At 46.2% G+C, this 26821-nt stretch overlaps 1 protein-coding gene across 1 annotated transcript in view; it reads right to left on the reverse strand.

Moving 5' to 3' along the window:
* Fanca (FA complementation group A) overlaps positions 1-26821 on the reverse strand; it is a 52941-nt gene that overhangs the window by 23791 nt on the left and 2329 nt on the right. Inside the window, exons 4-21 of the mRNA XM_038312758.1 lie at positions 25960-26093; positions 25749-25844; positions 23950-24023; positions 19844-19956; positions 18554-18633; positions 17869-17902; positions 16602-16665; positions 15769-15881; positions 15259-15335; positions 14784-14925; positions 14321-14454; positions 10666-10776; positions 8606-8701; positions 8466-8525; positions 6222-6310; positions 4775-4835; positions 4650-4699; positions 2787-2863 (exon numbers count right to left, since the gene is read on the reverse strand). Coding sequence (XP_038168686.1) covers positions 2787-2863; positions 4650-4699; positions 4775-4835; positions 6222-6310; positions 8466-8525; positions 8606-8701; positions 10666-10776; positions 14321-14454; positions 14784-14925; positions 15259-15335; positions 15769-15881; positions 16602-16665; positions 17869-17902; positions 18554-18633; positions 19844-19956; positions 23950-24023; positions 25749-25844; positions 25960-26093 — 1605 coding nt within the window. The remainder of the gene's footprint in view (positions 1-2786; positions 2864-4649; positions 4700-4774; positions 4836-6221; positions 6311-8465; positions 8526-8605; positions 8702-10665; positions 10777-14320; positions 14455-14783; positions 14926-15258; positions 15336-15768; positions 15882-16601; positions 16666-17868; positions 17903-18553; positions 18634-19843; positions 19957-23949; positions 24024-25748; positions 25845-25959; positions 26094-26821) is intronic.

Below are 26821 nucleotides of genomic sequence, written 5' to 3' on the forward strand. Positions count from 1 at the left end.
AACAAGCTGCAGAATGGGATAAAAATCTCTGCCAGTTATTCATGTTATCGGGGAGTAATATCCAGAATCTATGGAGAACTCAATTACACACCAAAAGAAAACAATCCAGTCAAGAAATGGGCAAAAGAACCAGAAAAAGCTGAAAAGAAACACATATATGCAAATGGTATGGTGAAATCCATTACTCCGAACAACTGATATGCACTATAAAATTATAAAAAATAAAAACAAATTTATGCTAGGTGTGGTAGTGCATGCCTGTCATCCTAACACTCAGGGAGAGGGACAGTGAGGGGGCAGAGGCAGGTAAGTTTGAGGTTAGATTGGTCGGCAAGGTAGGTTCCAGGCCAGCCAATGACATACAGGGAGCCTGTCTCAGAAAAAAACCTCTCCCCTCAAAAAACCCATCATAAAAAAAAAGTACACAGTCAATAAACACAGGAAAACCTGTTCACTACCTTTAGTCAACACAGAAATGAAAAAACAAAGCACTCCAAGATTCCATATCACCCTAGTCAAAACCGCGATTGCTGTGCCAGAGAGATGGCTGTGCAGTTAAGAGCACTGGCTGCTGCTGCAGAGGACCTGGGTTCAGTTCCCGACACCCGCATGGAAGCTCACAACATCTGTAAGTCCAGTTCCAGAAGATTTGGCAGGCAACAGGCACACATTGTGCACATCCATGCATGTGGGCAAAACATCCATGCACATAAAATAGAACAAACTTTTTTAGAAGGCTATTGTGAAAAAAATAAACAATGGCCAGGCAGCGGTGGCGCACACCTTTAATCCCAGCACTCGGGAGGCAGAGGCAGGCGGATCTCTGTGTGTTCGAGGCCAGCCTGGTCTACAAAGCGAGTTCCAGGACAGTCAGGGCTACACAGAGAAACCACCTCAAAAAAAAAAAACAAACAAAAAATAAATAAATAAATAAATAAATAAATAAAATAAACAAAGAAGAAAGGAACCCTTATTCACTATTAGTGGAAATGTGAAATCAGCAATGGGTTCCTTAAAAGGAAGAGCAGCACTGCACACAGGGCACAGTCCGGCCGCACACCCCTAGACACACACCCAAAGGAATAAACGCCCATTGTTTTACTGTGGCACTCACAGTAGCCAAACTATGGGATCAGCGCAGATAGTCATCAATGGATGGATGAATAAAGAAACAATAGAGCTTTTGTCTATAATGAATAAAATCTTGTCATTTGCAAGAAAATGGATGGAACCAGAGATCACTATGTTAATCAAAAGAAGCCAGGCTCAGACAGACAAATAACCCAGTGTAGCGGCACACGCCCATGATCTTAGCACTCAGGACCTAGGGCACCTTCAAGGGCAGCACAGGCTCCCCTGGACTCTGCCTTAAAAACAGAAACAGAGGCCGCAGAGACCGGCCCAGTGGTAACGGTCCTGCTGCCAAGCCTCATAACCCAAATTTGACCTCAGGAGCTCACAAGGGAGGCAGAAAGAAAGAACCCACAACTTGTCCTTTGACCCACCTATGTGCTTGGGATACGCAAAGCCTTAGCCACCGGACTCCCCCCCTCCCCCCGCCCTGCCAATAAATGTAATTTGAAGACAAATATTTTCTTTCAAACATGGCATCAAGATTTAAAAGAAAATGCATTAAAATAAAAAGAAGGGGACCAATGGGAGAGGGGTGGACAGGAGAGTAATTAGGAGTGATACATGATCAAAGTACATTATGTATGTATGAGAAAGCCACAATGAAACCCTGTTATTTTGTATAATTGATATAGGTTAATAAACACGTAAACAGCACTTGTGATTATTCAGTTATTCAGTAGAATGCTTGCCCAACAGGCACAAAGCCCTGGGTCCGATGCCACTACTACACATAAAACTGGGTATGGTTGTACATGCCTGTAATCTCAGGACTTGGGAGGTGGAGCAGGAGGCTCAAAAGCTCAAGGTCACTCTCAGCTACACAGAGAGTTCAAGCCTAGCCAAGAATACAAGAGACCTATGTAAGTAATTAGTAAATAATTGAAAATCTAAATACAACACAACAGCAGCTTCTTCTAATGCTCCTCTCTCTGTTGTCATGCTAGCTGCCAGAGATACACGGCACTGAAGAATGGGGCGGATAAAGCATGCTAGCCACACACTGCAGGGACAGCGGCTCACTGATTACAGCTTCCCAGAGCCAACGAGATCTACCACTGTTGTCATAGGCACCAAGATCCCCAACCTTGGTCAGATGGCTGAGTGGTTCAGAGTGCTAGCTGCTGGGTTTGATTCCTAGAACCTTCATGGTGACTCATAACAGTCAGCAACTCCAGTTCTGGGAGATCCGACCCCTCTTCTGGCCTCTGCCGACACCAGGGGAACACATGACACAGACATTCACACAGGCAAGAACACCCTCACACATAAAATAAAATCAAAAAACAAAACAAAACAAGAAAAAACTCTGCAACCCGTTCTAAACCAAATAGTCCAGTTAGAAAATAATCATTCCTGACTGTGCTATGCTGCGGGCCTTGAGCTACACGTGAAAAGATGCCAAGTACAGAAGCAGGTTTCTACCTTGTGCTTCCCAGGAGGTAGGAAGGTGCTAGCTGTCAAGGCCTCCGGGACAATAACCGGGAGACGCTAGCACACTGTTTGGTCCCCAGGTGCCATGGTCAGGCCGTGTCACAAGCCTCCTGCACCTGGGAGAGTACAACCTGACCACTGAGGATGACGACGCAGGCGCTGGTGACAGATACATCACAGAAACGGAAAGCACAGGAACAGAAGGTGACCAAGAGCCTTACCGTCAGGCTGCTTCTCCTCAGCGGTGGCACAGGCTTGGCAGTAGGCATCGTATAAGGATGAGGGAATCTTATCTGCTCTAGGTAAAAAGAAAGCAATGTCCACATCAATTATGAGCATTTAGGGTCCTGATTCCAAAGCCATTACGCCACTGTGTATTGTTTTGCTTTGTTTTGGATTTTCTTTTTTTTTTTTTTCCTGGTTTTTTGAGACAGGGTTCCTCTGTAGCTTTGGAGCCTATCCAGGAACTCTCTCTGTAGACCAGGCTGGCCTCGAACTCAGAGATCTGCCTGCCTCTGCCTCCCAGGTGCTAGGATTAAAAGCGAACACCAACATCATCCAGCTGTTTTTGGTTTTTCAAAGCAGGGTTTCTCTTTGTATCTCTGGCTGTCCTGGAACTTGCTCTGTAGACCAAGCTGGCCTCGAACTCATCGAGATTCACCTGCCTCTGCCTCCCAAGAGCTGGGATTAAGGGCGTGCAGAGTATCACCAGTATATATTATATTGTTTTGTATTTTATTCCTTTTTTCAGTGCTGGATATTAAACCCACGAGGCAAACACTTTACCAAAGAGGTACACATCTAGCTATTTATTAGTTTTAGAAAAAAATCAAATCACATTTATGATTCTAAAAGTATATATATATATATATATATATATATATATATATAGATTCAAGTGGTACCTACTTTTATACCATGTCATGTATTAGTAATAAATACCGAGTGCTAATTTTAAAATTAGTCTCTATGCTCCATCTCCAGGTTGTCTCTCTAATGATGATTCTGGCTTGCCAGCTAGAGCACAGCCTCCAGTCTGAATTTTGCCAATTTCAGACAGTTGGGCCTGAGTTAGCCACACAGCACACAAGAATATTTGTGCCGAACTCTTCTGAATTACATGGCAGGATGTCTGGGAAGGTGTCAGGTCTGGTCATGCCGCCAGGCGGCTGTTGCCAATGCCACTGCAAACACACAGGCAGCCCCAGTTCCCCTCGGCACCTCTACCTTACTATGAAAACAGACTGTCATGAATGAGGCTCAGACAGGATGAGAAGAACAGTTGCCTGGTGTGTGCAGGGCCCTGGGTTCTATCCCCAGTACCACAAGAAAAAAGAATGTAAAAAAACTAGATGAAATAGAAGAATTTTTGGTTGTTTTGTTTTGATGAGAAAATGCTTCACCGTGTAGCCCTGGCTAACCTGGAACCTGTTAGTCAGACCACGCCATCCTTAAACTCAGAAGAGATTGGCCGGCCTCTACTACCCAGGATCAGATGCGCCTCCAGACACAGCCTGAAATAAAAGTTACACGCACCCCGGAAGGAAGGAAGGGAGGGACACACACACACAGCTAGTTTACAAAGTAACCCCATCTCAAATAAACCCTAAATAAGCAAACAAATAAATGCCAGTGTGATGGCACATGGTTTAATCCCAGCAGTCAGGGCAGACACAGGCATATGTCTGAGTTCCAGAGCTACTTAGTGATACCTTATTTCAAATAAATAAAGATGATAATACATAAATAATAAAAAAATCTCAGGGATTTTTTTGTTTGTTTTGTTTTAGTTGGTTGGTTTTTTAAAGAGAGGTTTCGATTTGTAATCCTGGCTGTCCTGGAACTTGCTCTGTATATTAGACTAGCCTCAAACTCAGAGATCCATCGGCCTCTACCTCTGCGTGCTGGGATCAAGGGCATGTGGCACTACCGCCTACCTGGAGTCAATATCTTATGAATAAAACATACATTTAGTAAATTTATCTACAAAAGAACTCAAATTCTTTGCCCTACTCAAATCCATTGGGAAAAAATTAAAACAAGGCAAACCCACTGGAGCAGCCTCTGTGCAAGCTCTCGCTCACCTCTTCAGAGTCTCGATAAAGGCTGCCCGGGAATCAGGAACCTCCGGGAGCTGTGGAAAGGGCAGTCATGTGAGCAGGCAGGGAGCACATCTCACTCCCTGTGCGAAGATGATGAGCGTACTCACCACTCTCGGCGTGAGCAGGGCTGGGAGGAAGCGCGACAGGTAGTAGGACCTCCTGAATATGCTGCGGACAGAGAGGCAGACACGGGGCGATACCGAGGGAACGCAGGAGAGGGGCGTCTCCCACCCTCTTACAGCCCAGGGCAGTGGTCATTTCACGGCTTTCATTTCGTTTTGTTTTGTTGGTTGTTTTGAGACAGGGTTTCCCTGTGGAACAGTCCTAGCCGTCCTGGAACTAGCTCCTGTACACCAGGCTGGCCTCGAACTCACATGGTTTCGCCTGCCTCTGGGATTAAAGGTGTGCACTGCCACCGCCCGGCCTCATTTTTTGTTTTCTTTCATTTCGTGTTTTGAAGACAGAGTCTGAGGCAGCCCTGGTTGGCCTCAATCTCACTATGTAGCAAAATCCCGAACTCCTGTTCTACCTGCCTCCATCCCTCAGGTGCGGAGATCACAGGCGGGTGACACCAGGCCAGGCTGGACAATCATATTCATCATGCGGGTTTTGTTTTGTTTTGCTTTTAAGGCTGCATCTCACTGTGTATCTCTGGCTGGCCTGAAACTCGCAGAGACCTGCTTGCCTATGCTTCCCAAGTGCTGGGATTAAAGGTGTGAACCACACCTGGGTTTGATCATGTTTTTAAGTTGTTTTTTTTTTTTTTTTCTTCACCATTCTAAGATGTTTCTCGCAAAGGCACCCCGAGATACCAATGAGCCTATGGTCCATGACATCTGGACCATGTTTACTCTCCCCAGGGCTGGCCATGGAACCCAGGTTAATCTAAGGCTATGAGAGGTTGCAATGAGGCCACCATGGACTTTCTGCTTAGAAGTGATCTCAAAACTCCATGAGTTGGGCTCAGTTCATCAACGTTGACAGATGTTCAGGAACCACAAAGAACTCAACAAAGCTACTCAGTTCCCTAGTATGACTCCGCACTGGTCACCTCGGAAGCACTGACTACAGATCTGCTGCTAAACTCTGGGTCCATAATCCTTCATTCCCACACAGCTTCAGACAGGTGCCATCCATTGCTCTTTCCAGAGACGGAGGGTACCATATGCTGTCACAGAAGTGAACAGAGGCTTGACATGCTGGAACATGCGCTTAACCTTAGCACCCAAGAGACAAGAGGCAGGCAGCGAGTTCTAAGCCAGCCTGGTCTACACGGAGAGTTTCAGAACAGCCAAGGCTGCTCAATGAAACTCTGTCTCTAAACAAAAAGTAGATGACACAGACCCACCCTCGTTCTATGCTGCCTTGAGACCTCGCCTTTGACACAGCATCCACACTGACTCCTGTCTCCTGTGTCAGAATAGCACGCCTCCATCCCTATGTGACCCTGTGATCCAGGTCAGACAGGCTCAGGAGTTCCAGCATGCTAATGGCATCGCAGCCATGTCTGGACATGCTGGAGCCAGCAGCTGTTCTACAGCAGCCGCTTCCTACCTGGCCTCCAGGACAGGCATCGGGATCTTCCCTGTCTGTTCAAACACCACGATGGCCTTCTCGACATCCTGCATCGCTTGTCTCTGAGGCTAGTTCATACAGGGAGGGGATGAGAAAGAATGAAGACTTGGAAGCAAGGAAGCAAGCATACCAGCCCGGCACCAACCTGCTGCCCCTTGTTGCCACGAGTTTCTGGACATTTTAGAGGTAATAAGTGAGATGGGCACTGTACAACCTGGAGCAGTCGCAAACCCCAGGTCCTGCAGTTGGCGCTCACATGGAAGCCAGTGCCACTTCCCTAACTCCTCTGTCCAGGATGAGCCATTTCTCTACCTCTCCTCTGCTGCTCTTCCAGGGGAGGAGATGGCAGAAAGCTTTGAGGTGAGCCAGAACAGAGAATTCACTTTAAGATTTCAAAAAATTTATGAAAAGTCAAAGCAGGGTATGGTGGCAAATGCCTGTGATCCAAGTACATAGAGACCGAAGTAGTTGAGAGCCAGCCTGAAACACATGAGCCTGTCACAAAGAAAATGGGGATGGCCAGGCGGTGGTGGCGCATGCCTTTAATCCCAGCACTTTAATCTCAGGATGCAGAGGCAGGAGGATCTCTGTGAGTTCGAGGCCAACCTGGTCTACAAGAGCTAGTTCTAGGACAGGCTCCAAAGCTACAGAGAAACCCTGTCTCGAAAAACAAAACAAAACAAAACAAAAAAAAAAAAAAGAAAGAAAATGGGGGTGGGGATGGGAGAAACAGAGAGAGAGAGGCAAAATGGCTCAGTGGGTGACGTCTGACTCACAGGCCTGTGAATCCTATAGACCCTGGATCCGCATGAAGGAGAAAACACGCCACAAGTTGTCCTCTGACCTCAGCACACACTCATGCACACCCTATCCCTCTGACGATGTTATAAAAAATAAAAACGGGCCAGCAAAGTGGTGCAGGAGGTTAAGGCGCCCGCCACCAAGCCCCAAACTACGCTCAGTCCTTGGGACCCGATAGGTGGAGAAAGAGCCAGTTCCCTCAAGTTATCCTCTAAAGCATACTCAGCTGCACACGCACACAAGTAGAATAAAATTAGATAAATAAAATTAGTGAAAACCCACATAAACTAAAAAACCCTGAGGAGAGGGTTGGGGAGATGGTTTAGAGGTTAAGAGCACAGGCTGATCTGCTCTTCCAGAGGTCCTGAGTTCAGTTCCCAGCAACCGCATGGTGGCTCACAACCATCTGTAATGAGATCTGGTGCCCTCTTCTGGTGTGCAGACATACATGCAGGCAGAACACTGTATACGTAATAAATAAATCTTAAAAAAAAAAATCCTGAGGAGAATCCACTGTGGCACAGGCCTGTCTTTGAACATGGCCACTCTCCTCTGCTAGTGTTGTCTACAAAGACTCCAAGGGACAGTAGAGACAAAACGCTCTCAGGAAAATAGGCAACCCAGCTTCACTGGAGATGAACCAAGTAGAGGATGCTGGAGGCCAAATCACTCAAGTCAGAAGACAAGCGAGCCAAAGACTGTGGGTCAACCAATATTCATTACTGTGGTGGAATTTTTTGGGTTTTTTTTTTTTTTTTTTTTTTTTTGAGACAGTGTTTCTCTGTGTAGCTTTGGAGCCTGTCCTGGCACTCACTCTGTAGACCAGGCTGGGCTCAAACTAACAGAGATCCGCCTGCCTCTGCCTCCCTAGTGCTGGGATTAAAGATATGAGCCGCCACTGCCTAGCTGTGGAATATTATTTTAACTAGGCAAAGGTCTGTTACACTTGTTTATGCTTCAGAATATTATTTAAACTGTGTAAAGGTCTGTTACACTTGTTTATGCTGCGTTTGTTTCACCTTGCCTGCCTAAGGCACCTGATTGATCTAATAAAGAGTTTGAACAGCCTAGGCAGAGAAAGGATGGGTGGGGCTGGCAGGCAGAGAGAATAAATAGGAGAAATGAAGGCTTGAAAGGAATGACAGAGGAGAAGAAAAAGAGAGGAGAGAATAAAGGAGATTCCCAAGGCCAGCCAGGCAGCAGACATAAGAAGAAACGAAAGAAAAATATACAGAAGAAAAGAAAAGGAAAAATCCATGAGTCGAAAGGTAGATAAAGAGGAACAGGCTAATTTAAGTTAAAAGAGCTAGCCAGAAATGAGCCTAAGCTAGGCCGAGCATTCAAAACTAATAATGAATCTCTGTGTCATGATCTGGGAATTAGTTGGTGCCTAAAAGCAAAAGCCTGGTACACATTAATTACCTCAGCAACATCCCCAGAGGAGGACAAATCCTCGTAGAGTCCCAGGTTCTCTACGGACACCTTCAAAGGGGAAAACAACATGTGACTACAGACACACACTGGGTACTCCCGGGCAGGGCTAGAGCAGCGGGCAGACTTGCCTTGAGGTCAACAAGCCTCGTCTTGGCCAACGAGATGTAGTCTGTAAGGAGGGAGTGGTACTTGCTCGGGACCAGCGGTGGGTGGAAAATGTGCACCTACAAGAGAACACAGCACAGCAACATCAGGACATCCTAGAGCTTCTCGCCGGGACATTAGCAGCACACGACAATGAATATAGAGACAATACGAGCAGGCACAAGACATGTAATTTTTTGAAACCAAAACCCACAAGAAGATGGGTGTGGTAATAACACACCTGTGATCCCAGCACTCAGTAGGCAATGGCAAAGATCATGTCAAGTTCAAGGCCAGCCTGGTCTACATAGCAGGTTCAAGGCTAGTTACAGGTATACAGTGATAATCTGTCTCAAACCCACAGGAGAAGGCTGCCCTTCCTACCAGGGAGAAAATTAAACTGACCACAGGTGCCGGGTTTAAAGAACCTGAGTCCAGCGAGAGCCAGACCGCCATGCTCAACAACAAGATGCAAGTTCAAAAGGCAGGAAGGAAAAGGAAACACAGCTAGAATTTGCTTGCAGGTCTGCACAAATGACTTCACGTTCCTTGTATCTTTCGTTAGACTCAGAGTAGGAGGAAAGGCTCTCTGTCCACACTGGCTTTTCAGGGCTGGAGGCTGGGGGACTCGGAGGAGCTCAGGACAGATAGTTCAACAGCAGGCGTATGCGTGGCGGTGGTCGTCACAGCTCTATTATCCATACTGGCACATGCCAGTCTTAAAAATGGTTAGCTTGGCCACAAACAACAGCGCACAAGAAAGACAGGGGTCTAGATTCGGGGCACAGGGACAGGTTCAGTTCTAGTTCCCCAGGATGACAGGAGTCTGTCACTCCCTTTGCTCACATATCCCCGTTCAGTTTGGAATGAAAATGAAATTTCTTAGTGAAACAGCTTCTGGTACCCAGCTCCCAGGTAAGTGGGGGGTGGAGGGGCGGGGATGGAGATAGCTGATAAAAAGAAAAATATTACCAGCAAGTCTTCCTTCCTTTCTCCACTGAGACAGTGTTTCACTGTTCCTCAAGATGGATTTGAACTCCTGGGTTCTGGAGTCTCATGCCCAGGCTCTTGAGTAGCTGAGACTATATACCACTGTGCCTAGCTGCAGACTTTTTGGGAATGTGAGACAGGGTCTTGCTTTGGGGCCCCGACTGGCCTGGCCTAGAACTTAAAATTCTCCTCCTGCCTTAGCCTCCCAGACGCTGGGTCTGCAGGACTGTGCCACTATCCTGGCTTCAAGATTTGTTTGTCTTCTTGTTGTGAGACAGTGTCTCACAAACAGTCCTGGTTGTCCCAGAACCTCTGTGGAGCAAATCTCCCTCAAAATGACAGGGACCTTACTTGTGCCTCCCAAACGCTGGGATTATAGTGGCCACCACCACAACCTATCACAAGTGCTCCAACAGTTGACTTATACAAAGCCTTTAAAAAAAATCTGAAAGAAATGATCATTGTAAGTTTGGAGATCTCTCTATCCACACTGCTTTTTATAAAAGTAAATAAATAGTATGGCTGCTTTGTCTGCACGTATGTCAGCCCATCATGCGTGTGCCTGGTGCCTGCAAAAGCCAGAAGGGAACATTAGATACCCTAGAACTGGAGTTATAGCCAGTTGTGAGCAGCTATGTGGGTGCTAGGAATTGAACCCGGGTCTTCTGGAAGGACATCTGGAAGGACTCAGAAATTCAAATACCATAAAACCGTATTAGTCTATTAAAGTAAAAACAGAACCTTCTACACTCACTTCCCCAAACATCTTTCCAGACCCCCTCGGGCCTACTCATCCTTCTGAGAGCCTATGCGGCAGGTACTTTATTGCACACTGATTGAATACACTTGCTTCTCCTGAGGAGGATGTGTGGGTGCTACTAAGTACCTGGGATGGTTCACTGTATACCAATGCCGGGCATTGAATGATCAATGAACTGTCTGCTGGAGGGCAGAAACCAGTCCTGGCTCAGGGTGATCTGCAGGAAGCTGTGTGACCCTTGCATATAGGACACCATGAGCAGAACACCTCAAGATGCAGCTGTTGGCTCCTTACCTGCATGTACCGAGGGGGTTCCCAGGGCACAAGGTCAGACAGGAACTTGAAGAGGAAGACCAGGGCCTTCTTGCTGCAGCTGTGGTAGCCAAGTGAGCTCCCAAAGGATTCCTGCAGAGAGAGACCACATCAGGTACTGCTCAGTAGGTGCCCACCTTGTGGGCTGTGCTGTCTAAAAAGAGCTCGGTAGCTATGGTTGCCCCCGAGAGAAGACTCTGCTGCTGAAATAAAGAAAAGTAACTTTGGCTCAGACTTAAAACTGTGACAGATGGCCAAGTCTATCAGAGGAAAAGCTACGACTGCTGTGGAAATAATAATAGTATCTCTGGACAGAATGTGGGGGCTCGGGTCTCTAATTCCAGAACTCTGGAGGCTGAGACAGGAGGATTGTTACTGGGAGACACAGTGAGTTCCAGGCCAGACTGTACTAAGAATGAGATCCTGCCTCAAGACAACAAACAACGAGAACAAGAAAGCTAGCTCAGTAGGTAGAGCCTTTGTCAAGCATGCAGAGTGCCCGAGTTCAATCCCCCAGCAACCCTTAGAGAAACAGGTGAGGTGGTGCAAGCCTGGACTCCAGCACTCTGGGGGTGGAGGAGGAAGGAGAAGGGGAAGTTTATCCTCAACAATATAGTGAGTCTGAGGCCAGCCTGGGTTACGTGAAATCCTGTCCCAAAAACAGTTAACAAAAGAAACAAAGTAAAACAAACAAAAATAGTAAGATTGGAACCCTGTGACTATCAGAAGCACAATCTGTCCACCAGGCTAAGGCTCTCAACAAATACATTCATTTCATCAGCTGAGACTCTGCCAAACACATTAATTTCTGTCTCCAAACTCACCAAAATCAGAAATGTTATTACATGATAGGCAGCCAAGGAAAAGATCCAAAGTGCTGCCCCCTGACCCTGACCAAAGACACTGAGGTCACAGAAGAAGGGTCGAGCCGGAGGCAGCCCCGCTACTATAGATACTGGGATAGGATAGGGCTGAGGCACATGGTGAGGGAGCAGAGACTTCAAGTCAATCATCATGCTGGGTTTGTCATACAAGAGCTTGCAAAGAGAATGTCCACATGTGAGAACTGCCAACCCCCCCCCCCAAGCCACACAAACTCCTGCTGTGCTGGCGATGGGCAATGCGTGTCTCACACAAACCCCTGCTGTGCTGGCCACGGGCGATGCACGTTTGGGACCAAACACTGAACGGCAAGTGAACTGAAGCCTTGCAGTGGATCTGGGGAAGCTGACATGTTGTCAAGAACAGACACTTCTTTCTCGTGTTAGACTGCAAACACTAAGCACCATTCAGTCAGATGGTGGTGGCGGCACGCGCCTTTAATCCCAGCACTCAGGAGGCAAAGACAGGTGAATCTCTGTGAGTTTGAGGCAAGCATGGTCTACAAAGCAAGCTCCAAGACAGACTCTAAAGCTACAGAGCAGGCTTTAAAACTACAGAGAAACCATGTCTCGAAAACCTCCCCCTCCTACCCCCCCGCAAAAAAGAATGGACTCATGTGAGAACTGCAAGGGCTTACAAGAAAACAAGACAAGAATCTCTGCGACCTTAGCTCCTTCATAAGCATGGGATTGTTCTTGGAATGTGCACTCATGTGCTCCCAGGCAGAGCAGACAAGAGTGGGCTTACTTTAATAATTCATTACAACTGGCCTTTGTTATCTGTTTCTATGCCTCTACGGAAAAACATGTTTTCTCCTTGTCCACGTTTTGCAGCTTGTCCTGTGGTTACACAAAGCCTCACTCCCGTGACTTCTTAAGCCTCAGGGTATAAACTGTCTAAGGCTCTGAGTAAAGTTAGCTATTGCATTAAGACTACTCCACTCCATTTTCAGGCTCCACCCGCCCAGGTCTAACTGCCTCAAAAGTGGCAGAGACCCCGGAGAGCCATGATCTGATCTCCACATGCCTACCATTTATGTGCATGTACATATATACACAGACAGATGGACAGACACACACCACAGATGAGATATAGTAAAACAGGAATTCAAAACATACAAATAGAGTCAACAAAAATGCAACCAACATTACAAGTGAGTTGGGCCCGTTTTTAAATTGTATCTTTTTCTTAATGAACCTGTGAAATGGTTCAGTCTGATGATCTGAGGTCAACCCTGGATCCCACACAGCAGGAGAAAATGGAATCCCGTGTGCTGTTCTTTGGTCTCAACATGTATGCTGGGCCATGTGTGTACCCATCTGCCCAAAAGAAATAAAAACTGAAATAAAAATAAAAGTTATAGCTGGGCGGTGGTGGCGCATGCCTTTAATCCCTCGGGAGGCATAGATAGCCAGATCTCTGAGAGTTGGAGGTTAGTCTGTTCTATATAGTGAGTTCCAGGCTAGCCAAAGCTACACAGAGAGACCCTGTCTCAAAATGATAATCATCATTATTTGCTAATAAATAAAAATAATTAAATAAACAAATGGTTAATTTAGGGCTGGCAAGATGTCTCAGCAGCTAAGTGTTTGCTGTGCAAACTTGACAACCTGAGTTTGATTCCTGGAACCCATGGTGGAAAGCACTGCACGCTTACACACACACACACACACACACACACACGAGTCATACACACACACACAGTCATACACACTCACAGTCATATACACTCACAGTCACACATACATACACAGTCACACACACATACAGTCATACACAGTCACACACACATACAGTCATACACAGTCACACACACATACAGTCATACACACAGTCACACACACATACAGTCATACACAGTCACACACACATACAGTCATACACAGTCACACACACATACAGTCATACACAGTCACACACACATACAGTCACACACAGTCACACACACATACAGTCACACACAGTCACACACACATACAGTCATACACAGTCACACACACATACAGTCATACACAGTCACACACACATACAGTCATACACAGTCACACACACATACAGTCATACACAGTCACACACACATACAGTCATACACAGTCACACACACATACAGTCATACACACAGTCACACACACACACTCATAGATACACACAGTCATACACACTCACAGTCACACACATACATACACAGTCATACACACAGTCTCACACACACTTACCCCACCCTGGCCTAAACCTGCACTCACACCATCTGGCCAAGGATCTCGCTCCAGACTTTACCTTGGGAGCACAGACTCAGCAGGCCTGGGATGACCCGAGATCCATAGTTTCAAAGTCCTCCCAAGGTAAGACTGATCGCTCTCAGGCTCAGCAGCACAGTACAGACAAAAACACGGGGATGCAGCCAAAAGCAGAAGAGGGGGGGATGGGAGTCATGCAAGGAAGAGGCACATGTCTCAGAACTTTCACGGGAGAAAGAGGCACAAAGAAACAGCCACTGCTTCTACTCTGCCGAACAGTTTCCCATCTTAGAAAGTTTCAGAAAAAGAGAGGCCAACAATCAGGTAATTCCTCCAGGACGAATGCAGAGCCTCTGGGCTGTGAGCAGAGCTTAGTAGAACACTTCTAGGGTCTATCTTGACCAGGCTCGCCAAACTGACCCCTTTATCACAGAGAACACAGCACGGGATGCCAAGAGCCCCTCCCCTCAGCCCTCTGGAATATCAGTTTGTCATAACCCACGTCCCCAGTGACTCACCTTGAACCAGTCTGTATAGGATGGGAACACAAAGGGGCCTTCCAGAGTAGCCTGACGCACAACCAGGAATGCAGTGACTATGCTGTCCAGGTGGTAGCTTTCAAAGGCATGGGCCATCAAAGAGGCCACCCAGTCTGCGAGATTATGACATCGTCAGAAAGAAGGCGGTGAGGGCAGCTTAGTCCACTCACAAAATTCGAGTATCTTGAGCTGGGGGGGATGTACACACCCAAACACGAGCTTTAGATGGCCAGTCAGGCCCATGCTGGATACAAACTGCCTCAGACTCACAGAAGTAGCACTAACATCAACAGTCAGACAGACGGACAAGGTTCTATTAAGTCCTAAGTAAGTGAAGGGCATCACTAATGTGTTAAGCCTCTACTCATTGGGATTCAACTGACAGCATGCAAATCACACATACGTGTGCTCAAAGCATCATGGGGCTCCCAAGAACATGTACCTTTAAAAAGCTGCTGTGCCTCAGGAAAGCAGACAACCAGTGTAGACAGACAGGAGAGCACATACTGCCAGTTCACCTCCTGCGTCTCCAGGACTTCCTGCAAACGGCCAACTGACTCCTCTGGACCAAGCATCACCAAGACCTGAAATACCAGCCCTAGCTCCTTCAGAGAGGCAACCGGCCCATCTGCTCGCTCTAGCCCATCCACTGCAGCACCGGAGAAGTGCAGACTCGGGGAGGAGCCTCAACAGTGGCTGCCATATTTCTCCTCTCTGTAGTGGTCAGCACTGGCTGGAAGCATCCTTATCTGCCCAAGGACAAGGTCAGCCTCCTGATCCTGAACCGCAATCCTGACAGGACAGTTGTGCCTGCTGGGTACTCCTGAACCTCCTTCACAGGGGCAGTGTTCACAGGAACCAGTCTGATCAGGTCTTAAACCTGAAATCCCCGTGCAGGGAGCGGACACCACACTCACCCGGCAGTACAGAGCGGTGAACGCAGGACAAGTCTTTGCAAAGCTCCACTCCTTCTGCATTTGAATGGCGTCAGACACTGCGCAGGAAAAACAAACTTCAAGTCAGAGTTTACTACAAAACAGAAGTAACCAAACAAAAACTCATTTTTTAAAATGTGAAACAAAATAAAAAAAGTTTTTTCCAATGTGAAAAGACAACCCTGCTTTAATTTTTTTTTTTTTTTTTTTTTTTTTTTTTTTGCCCAACTATTGCAGACACTGTCATTTCCTTTGTTAACTGAGGTCACCCTTCAGTATCAGAGGAATTTTGGTTCCAGACAACAAGGCTGTCAGGCTCTGGGGTAAACTGTCATTATCTCAAAGAGTCTTAAAGTGCTCTATTTAACCCACAGGGCTCAGAGCCACAAATCTGCCTAAGGATCACTGGTATCTCTATCAGAGTTTCCCCAAAGTATAGAGGAAGAGAGCCCAGAGTGTGCAGGGGACTGCAGACACCGCACGGTGACCTACCTTTCAGCACGGGTTTGTGAGTCAGAATCTGGGTTAGAGTGTAGCTGAAGAACCTCTTCTGAGACTCCACTGCAATCACACCACAGCATACATGTCCAGAGTATGCACTCAACCTACAAACAGCATAAGGGGTGCCCAAGGAGGAAGCACGGCCCCTCGCCTGGAGCACCCACCTTCAAGCCAGGGAGGCACTTTCTCCGCCAGGCCACACAGCCACGGGTAGCAAATGAACGCAGGGATATGTAGTTTCAACAAGAGAAAGGAGAATTATCTGAGGGTGTCAAGAGTCCAGAAGCAGTCAGGTTAGATACAGATTAGTGCTGCATGCCAAAGCTGAAGACAGACACGTGGAGGGGGTGGTCACACTGGGCATATGACAGAAAAGAGGGGCTGAAGGATCTCACACCTTAGAGATCTGGAGGTTAAACAGGATTCACAATAAGAAGGGCTCTCTTGCCCCATCTCAGAGAAGGCTGGACAGACCTCCCGGTGCTTTGGCAACGATCTCCCCCAAAGCTGTCAAGTGGCAGGTAGTACCCAGCAGGCTACTGCTACCTCTGCCGCGTTTAAGAAGCCAGGCTTCGCCGGGCGGTGGTGGCGCACGCTTTTAATCCCAGCACTTGGGAGGCAGAGGCAGGTGAATCTCTGTGAGTTCAAGGCCAGCCTGGTCTACAAGAGCTAGTTCCAGGACAGGCTCCAAAGCTACAGAGAAACCCTGTCTCAAAAACCATACACACACATACACACACACACACACACACACAAAGAAGCCATGCTTCCCAGCGAAGCAAGCATACAGTTCACATGAACAGTAGCAGGCCTCGCAGACATACCAGCCCCTTGCTGCCTGGTAAGCCGACGTCACCTGTGGATCAGCGTCCAGGGTATCAAGTGCAACTGACAACAGAACACAGGATAGAAAACAAGCATCAGCCCCACGGCCTGTCCTGTGTCACCCCGAGCACTCTCAGACAGCAGACCAATTTCTGCCATGGGTCTCTGAAGGTCCAGAATCTCCTCGGATGATACCAGGTCCACCAAGCACCTAAGTGCTATCAGACACCGACACCTGCAAGCTTAAAGTTCAGGAGAACATGTAGAATGTAAATGCTGTACGCGGTGGTGCTATGAATTGAACATGCCAGGTTAGTATTCTGCAAATGTGGGGCCGGGAAAGAGCTCAGCAGTTAAGCTGCTCTTCAGAGAACCCAGGTTTAGTTCCCAGCACCGCATGGCAGTTCATAACTGTCTGTAACTCTACTTTCAGAGGAAGTAATACCCTGCTCTGGCCTCTGTAAGCACTAGGAACACATGCTGCATAGTGATATACGCAGGTAGACTAACCATATGCTGTGGGAAGTCCAACTAGGTGGGAAAACTAAACTGAATGCTGGGAGAAAGAAGGCGGAGTCAGTGAGAAGCCATGCGCTGTCACCACTGGGGACAGATGCCTGCCCTGGAGCCTGCCGAAACTTTGCTGGTAGGCCACGACCTTGTGGTGATGCACAGATTAATAGAGAAGGGTTAGTTTAGTATATAAAAGTATGACAGAAATATGCTTAAGCTATTGGCCAAACAGTGTTTTAATTAATACAGTTTTGTGTAACTATTCCGGGTCTGGGTAGCCAGGAACAAACAAGCAGCCTCCCCCAACACCTATAGATAGATAGATAGATAGATAGATAGATAGATAGATAGTAAATATAATAAGGATAATAATTGAAAAAGTTAGCTGCGCAATGTGTTGCATGCCTTTAATCCTAGGACTCAGGAGACAAATGTAGATTGATCTCTCTGAGTTCGAGGCCAGCCTAATCTACATAGAGAGTTTCAGGCCAGTCAGAGCTACAAAGTCAGACCCTGTCTCAAAATAAATAAATAAACATTAATCAAAAATAAATTAAACGTGGGGTCATGAGGAAGAACTGAGAGCCAGAGCAAAAGAAAGAAGGGCGTTCACACTACATATATGACATAAACAGGGCCTCTGGAGGCAGTGAAGCAGAGGTGAGTGGCTTCAGATGGAAAGACTGGAACCTGCTAGAATGGCTCTTAAGCAAATTAGTCAGTTATAGCCTGGGGCTCAGCACAGAAACTTACAAGTCAGCATTCTCTGCAGGACATCAGTAGCAACCTGCCAACAGAAAGAAAATTCTCTCAGGAATTTTCAAGCAGTCTCGTGCTGGCAATACACAAGAGAATGTCTTGTTAGCTTGAAGCAAAATAAGAAAGTTCCGAAACATATTCTTCCCTTGGAACCCTTCCCACTCTTTCTTCTTCATTCTCTTAACAATGCAGGTAAATTCTGCTGAGTGTGTGTGTGTGTGTGTGTGTGAGAGAGAGAGAGAGAGAGAGAGAGAGAGAGAGAGAGAGAGAGAGAGAGAGAGAGAGAGAGAAAGTGAAAGCAGGCAGGCATATGGGCATATTATCTTTAAAAAGAGACAAGTCTTTGTCGCAGCATAATGCAAAGTTGAATGGTGGTGTAGTCAGAATTTATTCCAACAGGCTTGGGAGGTAGAATTAGGAAGATCCGACGGTCAAGATTAAGCTGGGTGTGGTGGCACACGCCTCTGATCCCAGCATTCGGGAGGCAGAGGCAGGAGGATCACTGAGTTTGAGGCCAGCCTGGTACAGTGAGTTCATGAATAGTCAGGGTTATGCAGCGTAACCCTGTCTTGAAAAACACAAATAGCACACACGCGCGCGCACACACACACACACACACACACACCCTCCCCCGCCAAAAAAAGTCTAATTCTCTTCCAGTCTTGTTTTTCTTTCCTACCCGGGTCATCTTTTCAGGCTCCCCAAGTCTTGGTTCTGAGCTTTGCGGAAATGCGCTTGAAACCAACAGTTGCACAAAACCTGCGAGATTAAAAACAAAAGACGCAGAGTAATTTATAAGCATGATGGTCTCCAAACAGCAGTGACTCACAGACGCCCGACCTCCAGGGAGTTCATGTGGGCACAGAGCAGGGAGCTGCTCTCCAGCAGAGCACCCGGCCCTAGGTGAACTCCCACGGCTGCCACTGCCCACGTGACTGAAGCACAAGCCTTTGTCCAGCTACTTAAAAAAGTCACGTTTACGATAAGGATTTCTCACATTTTATTTTTATTTTATGTGCATGAGTGCTTCGCCTGCACTGACATAGGTACACCAGGTGACCTCACCGCCCACAGAGGCCAAAAGAAGAGGGTGTCGGATGTCCTGGACTGGACCTACTGATGTTATGAACTAGGAATCAAACCCAGGTCCTCTGGAAGAACAGTTAACCACTGAGCCATCTCTCCAGCCCAGGACAGTGAGTTTCAGGCCATTCTAGCTGTTCACCATCAACTGAAGGACCCGGAAAATGCATTTTTTTTCTTTGAGACTGGTGTCTTGCTAAATTACCTAATCAACTTCAATCTCAGTCCCACCAACCCAGCCGGAGTAACTGGAATTAAACTCTAAACCACCATCCAACAAAAGTATCACATTCTGAGGAATGAGAAAAACAAAACTGATTCATAATTTTATATTTGGGATGGGGTTGAAAGAGGGTCTCACTATGTAGCCTTGGCTGTCCTAAAGCTCCCTCTATATGACAGGCTGGCTTTGATCTCATAGAGATTTGCCTGCCTCTGCTTCTGGATGGCTGGGATGAAAGAAATGAGCCACCACACCTAGCTGATTCAGAATTTTAAAGATCAGAATAAGCAGGTATATGCCTGAGTTTGAGTCCAGCCTGTTCTACATAAGAAGTTCCAGGCCAGCTAGAGCTACACAGTAAGCCCTGTCTCAAAAAACAAAGCAGAGCAAAGAAACCCACCAGCTGCCTGTCCAGAGCTAATGCTTCTCATCTGAGTTGGTGTTACATCCGCTGGCAGTACAATCTATCACTGACACAGCAGAAGGAGCTGGGGCTACCCAAGGGAAAATCCAGCTCCTGCCACTCAGGAAAACAGACGTCCATGGTTGACCTGCTGAGTTATCTCAGGCTAGGCCCTAGGGCCACAGGAATGGGAAGACTGCTTTAGACCGCAGGGTCAAGAAGAGTAATTGTCCCCAGGGACCCGCCTGCTATGAACATACCAGAAAGCATGGCTTTAGTGGCGTCAGAGGATGGGCTTGGCATTTCTATCTCTTCACACAGAGCACAGAGGTTCCTGAAGAGCCATGTGGTCATGGTCTGCATGTCAGGATGGCTGAGGACACAAAAAAACCAAGGTTGGAAATATTAGCTGGTAAGAATGATGCCATGTAGCTGTCAAAGAAGAAAGACGTCAGAACCTCACCCGTGAGCCACAGCCTCATGGCAATACACAAATTAATAGAAATGGGTTAATTTAAGATGTAAGAGCTAACAAAAAATAATAAAAATAAATAAATAATGGAATTAAAAAGTAGCTCAGTGACAATGAAATAATCACTAACAGGTTCATCCCCTATCCGGTCCCCCAACCACAACAACAACAATGCTTTGCTGGTAGAGAACCTATTTTGAATGATTTCAACTCTTTTACGTTTATTCTAACTCCTGTTAGGACCTGCACTTTCTGCTCTAGTTCAGAAATTCTGTGCACTTGTTTTTTTTTCCTCTTTCTTTTTGAAACAGGGTCTTATACAGCCCAGACTACATGCACTTTGTAGCTGGGGTTGGCCTTGAACTCTGATCTTTCTGCTTCAACCTCCCAGTATCAGGATTATGGCTGTATGCCACTACATCTGGTGGTGCTAGGAATTGAATCTGGGGGCTTTGGGCATGGAGGGCAAGTACTCTACCAACTGAGCTACCCCCCCAAACCTCTGTTTCTGTACTTATGAGTGCTCTCCCTGGCAGAGTATTTCAGGGTGATTATCTTACTGTGTTTTGCCATGTTTGTACGCTATAGCACTGCTTTGTTTTGTTTTTTCAAGCTGGGATTTCACTGTGCTACCCTGGCTAGCCTGGAACTCTCTGTGTAGACCAGGCTAGCCTTGAACTCACAGAAATCCTTTCCTCTGCCTCTGCCTCTTGGGTTCTGGTATTAAAGGCTTGTGCCATCACACCCAGCTTTGCACTGCTAATTTAACTTATTCTATCTAGTACCAAGAGGACTACGCAAGTCTCTACCAATAATTATCAAAATGTGCATTTGACCTTTAACCCTGTCTACTTTTTTCTTTGTAGATTTTGATGTCCTGGTGTGAATAGACTAGGAGAAGTGCTCTCCATGGAATTAAGTTTATTAATCTTTTCTAGCCTCTGAGCTTTGTCATATTTAGGTCTTCCTACTTCAAGATCCTAAAAACAACTTTTCTTATCTTCGCCCTCCCACCCACCCCCGAGACAGAGTTTCTCTGTGTAGCCCTGGATGTCCTTAACTCATTTTGTAGCCCAGGCCTTTAAATCTGAGAGCCCCCTGCCTCTGCCTCCCAAGCGCTAGGATTAAAAGGGTGTGCCACCATTGCCCGGCTCTTCTCATCTTTTTTTTTAAAAAAAAAAAATATTTATTTATTATTATGTATACACTATTCTGTGTGTATGTCTGCAGGCCAGAAGAGGGCAGCAGACCCCATTACAGATGGTTGTGAGCCACCATGTGGTTGCTGGGAATTGAACTCAGGACCTTTGGAAGAGTAGGCAATGCTCTTAACCACTGAGCCATCTCTCCAGCCCCTCTTCTCATCTTTTTATACTTCCACTTTAACTTTTCTTGGATTCACCCTGATTTTTCTTCCTTTGATATAAGGGAAAAACTTTTTGAGAAAATTCTGGGAACTTTTGTCACAGTGCCACTGGTTTCATGACATTTCAACTGTGTTTGATGTCCCATGCTAGGCCTCCAGCCTTCTTATGGACTAGAAGGGGCTGAGGTTCCAAATACTTCAATGATCTTGCAACCAGGCCTTTCTGAGACTTTTTCACCCAGCCTCCTGAGGTATAAATGCTTTCAATACTCATGCTTTTATGAATAAAGAAAGCAAGCCGGGCGGCGGTGGCGCACGCCTTTAATCCCAGCACTCGGGAGGCAGAGGCAGGCGGATCTCTGTGAGTTCGAGGCCAACCTGGTCTACAAGAGCTAGTTCCAGGACAGGCTCCAAAGCTACAGAGATACCCTGTCTCGAAAAACCAAAAAAAAAATAAAAAATAAAAAATAAAAAATAAAAAAAAAATGAATAAAGAAAGCAGCCTAGATGGCTGTCTTTCACCCCCGCTGCTGGTTCTGGACAGATCTTCAAGCTTGCAAACTATCTTACTGCTGGTCCATGTGCTTGACTGTATCATCTTCTGAGCTATTCCATCTCTATCAGGTTATGTCTTGTCATAAAAGTTCCTTATCTGGGTTGGCAAATAAGGGAAAGACACTTGCCACCAAGCCTGACAGCCCAAGTTCAACTGGAAAGCCACACGGTGAGAGGAGTCCCATACAAGTCTTTGGCACATGCGCACCCGCACACGGACTAATAAAGTCAGGCTCCCAAGGTGATTTCAGAAAGGAATAAGTATCATTACACAGATCAACCATGTTTAGCTGGACATCTCTTTAGTTAGTTAATGTTTTCGTTGCGTTCTCTGAGACAGGGTCTCATGTAGCCCAGAGGTGGTCTTGATCTTGGAATATAACTGAGAGTAACCTTAAGTTGTTTGACTTTATTTTAAATTTCATTAAAAAACTTTTTATGTGTAGAGTATTTTATACTCTACCATGTGCACGCCCTGCCTGCAGAAGTCAGAAAGCATTATTTCCCAGAACCTGAGATACAAATGGTTATGCGCTACCACGTGGAGGCTGAAAAACAAAGGTAGAATGGCTCAGACAGTGAATTGCTCCCTGTGCCCAGTGCAGGGGAGACAGAGACAAGACGACCCCTGGGGCTGTTGGCTAGCAGGTCTAGCCAAACTGAGAAGCTCCCAGCTCAGTGAGACCCTGGGTCAAAATGGAGAACACCTAACACTGATTCGGTTTCTGCAAACATGTGTACATACAAGCATGTATATTTACATATATACACAAAAAATCATCACAAGGCATGAACAAAGAAAACATGCATATGAACACTTTAATCCCAATAAATGTTCTCTAAACAAAAGGACATATCAGGACTGGAGAGACGGCGGAGTTCAATTCCCAGTAATCACATGGTGGCTCACACCCATCAATAATAGGATCTGATGTCCTCTTATGGCCTGCAGATATACACCAGAGCACTCATACATAAAAGATATAAATTAACAACAACAAAAAGGACATGTAATCAGGCCAGTTGGCTTGGCAAGTAAAGGCACTTTGACGTCCCCCCCACACCGAATCCACATGATGAAAGGAGAAACCGACTCCTCCTCTGATTGCCCGCACACACACACACCAAATCCACATGGTGGAAGGAGAAACCGACTCCTCCTCTGATTGCCCGCGCACACACACACCAAATCCACATGGTGGAAGGAGAAACCGACTCCTCCTCTGATTGCCCGCGCACACACACACACACCAAATCCACGTGGTGGAAGGAGAAACCGACTCCTCCTGTGACCGCCACACACGTGCCATGGCAAATACACCTCCCACCCCACAATAATGAAAGCAATTAAATTTTTTCATTTATTTATTATGTATACAATGTTCCGTCTGCACATATGCCTGCAGGCCAGAAGAGGGCACCAGATCTCATAGATGGTTGTGAGCCACCATGTGGTTGCTGGGAACCAAACTCAGGACCTCTGGAAGAGCAGCCAGTGCTCTTAACCTCTGAGCCATCTCTCTAGCCCCAAAGCAATTAAATTTTAAAACAGCCTAAAAATATAGCTATATAATAAAAGAAAGGCCATGCGATATTAAGTGATGCAGGACGACTAATTAACTACGGTTGTTGGATTTTCTTTTGGGACCACCAGCTCCCAAATAATGACACGGAGACGTCTTATTAATTATAAACTCTTGGGGCCCAACTAGCTCTTACAACTTAAATTGACCCACTTATATTAACCTATATTCTGCCATGTGGCTCATTAACTCTCCTTCATAATGTACACACAACTTCCTATGGTCCTGCCAGTGAATCCCACACACTTAGATTCCAACCCTGAGTTCCCCTCTCTCACCAGAAGCCCCCCCATCCTATCCTGACTAGCTACTGGCCATCCCGCTGCTCTTTATTAAAGCAAAACAGCTACACGTCTTTACAGTTTGTTCAAATATCCCACAACAAACTACCTTTGAAGTAGCTCTTGTAGGCTCACAACATGGTGCACGTGGAGACTCCACACAGCTTCAAGCAGCAAAGAGTTCTGAAAAATACAACAGCATTACCTCAGCGTCTGCATCTTCTTACAAATGAGCTCAGGTTATGCTCATTCGCCCACTGAGGAAAAACAGCGTCACAACATGGCCTAAAGGACTCATGTCACAGGTTCCCGTATGAACAGCATTCAAGTCCCTTATTGTCCTGCATGGCTTCTCCTCTGCCAGCTCTGACAGCTCTGACCTCTCCCAGCAAGTCACTCCCAACCAACCCTTTCTACACACTGTGCCCTACACATTCTAACTCACAACCTGGAAATTGTCATCTGATCTCTAACATGCCATAGCTCAAGAGCACACTCATACAAATACATGGACAGTAAAGATTCAATTTTTTATTTTTCGAGACAGGGTTTCTCTGTAGCTTTGGTGCCTGTCCTGGAACTAGCTCTTATAGCCCAGGCTGGTCTCAATCTCACAGAAATCCTCCTGCCTCTGCCTCCTGAGTGCTGGGATGAAAGGCGTGCGCCGCCACCCTCCCCCCCCAGTATATTAAAATATTTTTAATGTTTCAAGTAGAGCTTACTAATATAATTAATAGGGTCTCATATTAGTCCAGGCTGATCTGGAACTTACTATGCAGCCAGGAATGACCTCATCTATGCCCCAAGCACTAGGATTAGAGGTATGTACCCCTATGCCCAGTTTATGAGGAGCTGGGGGTCTAATTCAGTCTCATACATGCTAGATAAAAGCCCTACCATCTGAGCTACATCCCTAGCTCTTATTAGTGTAGTTTTAAAATATATATTCTCTTGGCTGGGCCGTGGTAGCACACGCCTTTAATCCCAGCACTCGGAAGGCAGAGGCAGGTGAATCCCTGTGAGTTCGAAACCAGCCTGGTCTACAAGAGCCAGCTCCAGGACAGTTAGGACTGTTACAAAGGGAAACCCTGACTCGAAAAACAAAAAAACAAAACAAAACTAACTGTGAAAGTGGAGTTCTTTATGTTTCGGTTTGTAAGTAGAAGATCCACAATGTAAAAAATTGTGTCTCAGCAAACTGATTGATTGTGACAGTGCTAGTTAGTTTGTGTGTATGTGTATGTGTGTGTGTGTGTGTGTGTGTGTGTGTATTCTCAGGGCTGGAGAGATGGCTCAACGGTTAAAAGAACTGCCTACTCTTCCAAAGGGTCTTGAGTTCAATTCCCAGGAACCACATGGAGACTTACAACCATCCGTAGTGAGATACGGTGCCCTCTTCTAGGCTGCAGATATACTGTATACATAATAAATAAATAAATAAATGAATAAATAAATAAATAAATGTCTTTTTAAAAAGAAGTATATGTTCTCTCGAAGAGCCTTCATAATAGTATACCCAAGAGAATCACGCTGACTTCCTAGGTATACTATGCTCTGTTCTATCTTTTTGGTGGGAGATAGGGTCTCACTATGTGGCTCAGGCTGTGCTGGAACTCTCTACGTAGATCAGGCTGGCTGTGAACTCACAGATCCTCCTGCCTGTATCTTTCAAGGGTTGGGGTTACAGGTAGCTGTGTACTCTATTCTAATAAATACCGCTAATGAAGGGTAGAAACTGACATACAATATTGAAGCACTACTTCCGGTCTCAGGAGCACCGGATGAACCTTCCTTCCAAGCTCTTTAATTAGTGAGATGTTTGGCCACATTCCTAAGGAAACTCATGGACCCAAACCAACAGAACACTGCTTTAAAAAAAAATCCCAAGTAAAAGAGCTTCAAATTTACCTGTGCTTTCCATAATTCCTGGCAGAAGGTGAGCCGGGAGAACATACTGTGCGCCAACAGATGCTGAGCAATCTCCAACAAGGAAGACAGCTTCTTCTAAAAACAGATTTAAAAAAAAGGCAAATTATCGAAAAACAATACTAAAGAAGTATGTTATTTTCCCAAACAGCTTAAAAGGGACATGTCCTCATTTAAGGGGCTGGTCTCTCACTCTTTGCTCTGAGCTGAGCAGCACAGGGTGGCCGGGCTCCACGCAGACCTGATGCAAACTGCAAGCGAACACTCTGGCAGAGAGTAATGCCACAGGAACTCCCAGCCTCGAGGCTTGATCCCGAAAAGCAGAACCTTAAAACAAAACAAAGCTATGGCTTTCCCTGACAGCCCAAGAGAAACTTTAAGAAGACTCAAGTTGAAAATGCTTATTAAGTTGTAGCATCGTGATCTCTAAGGGGGAAGAATAGATAAGGGAAAAAAGAGACACAAAATGAAGATGATTTCAGAGCCAAATTGGCAGCTCTCAATACAATGAGAGGCAACCTCAGAACCCAAAGTCATACACATATGTATGCATCACGTACCACAACGGAGATATTGCGTTGCAACAAACAGAGAAAACTTTCTTTATTGTCTTCCTTACAAAGGAGCACAATAAGCAGAACTCATAGGCTTTTGTTTTGCCACGATAGGGATAAAACCCAGGACCTCAGCCACAGCAGACATGTCAAGCCACTGAACTTCACCCTTGGTTCCTAAATTCTTGAACCTTATAGATGAGTTTACTCCCAGTGACTTACGAACATTCAAAAGCAAACTGGACAGGACTTTCAGACACTATGCCCTGCACCTGACAGGCAGTCCGGGATCATAGGTACACTCAGTCCTCCGGGACATCAGGCAGAGGGTGGACAGCTGGCCCTAGGGTTGTCAGAAGGCTCCGGACCAGTCCGTGGCCTGCAACCCTTAAAGTAAAATGTTCTGGACAACCCAGAAACAGGCAGTGCTTACAAGCAAATCAGTTTCTGATTTATTTGACTTCCAAAACTAATTGCCCAAGGTGGGGGTTGAAGAGATAG

The sequence above is a fragment of the Arvicola amphibius genome, chromosome 15 (genome assembly GCF_903992535.2).
Source record: "Arvicola amphibius chromosome 15, mArvAmp1.2, whole genome shotgun sequence".
Lineage (NCBI taxonomy): Eukaryota > Metazoa > Chordata > Mammalia > Rodentia > Cricetidae > Arvicola > Arvicola amphibius.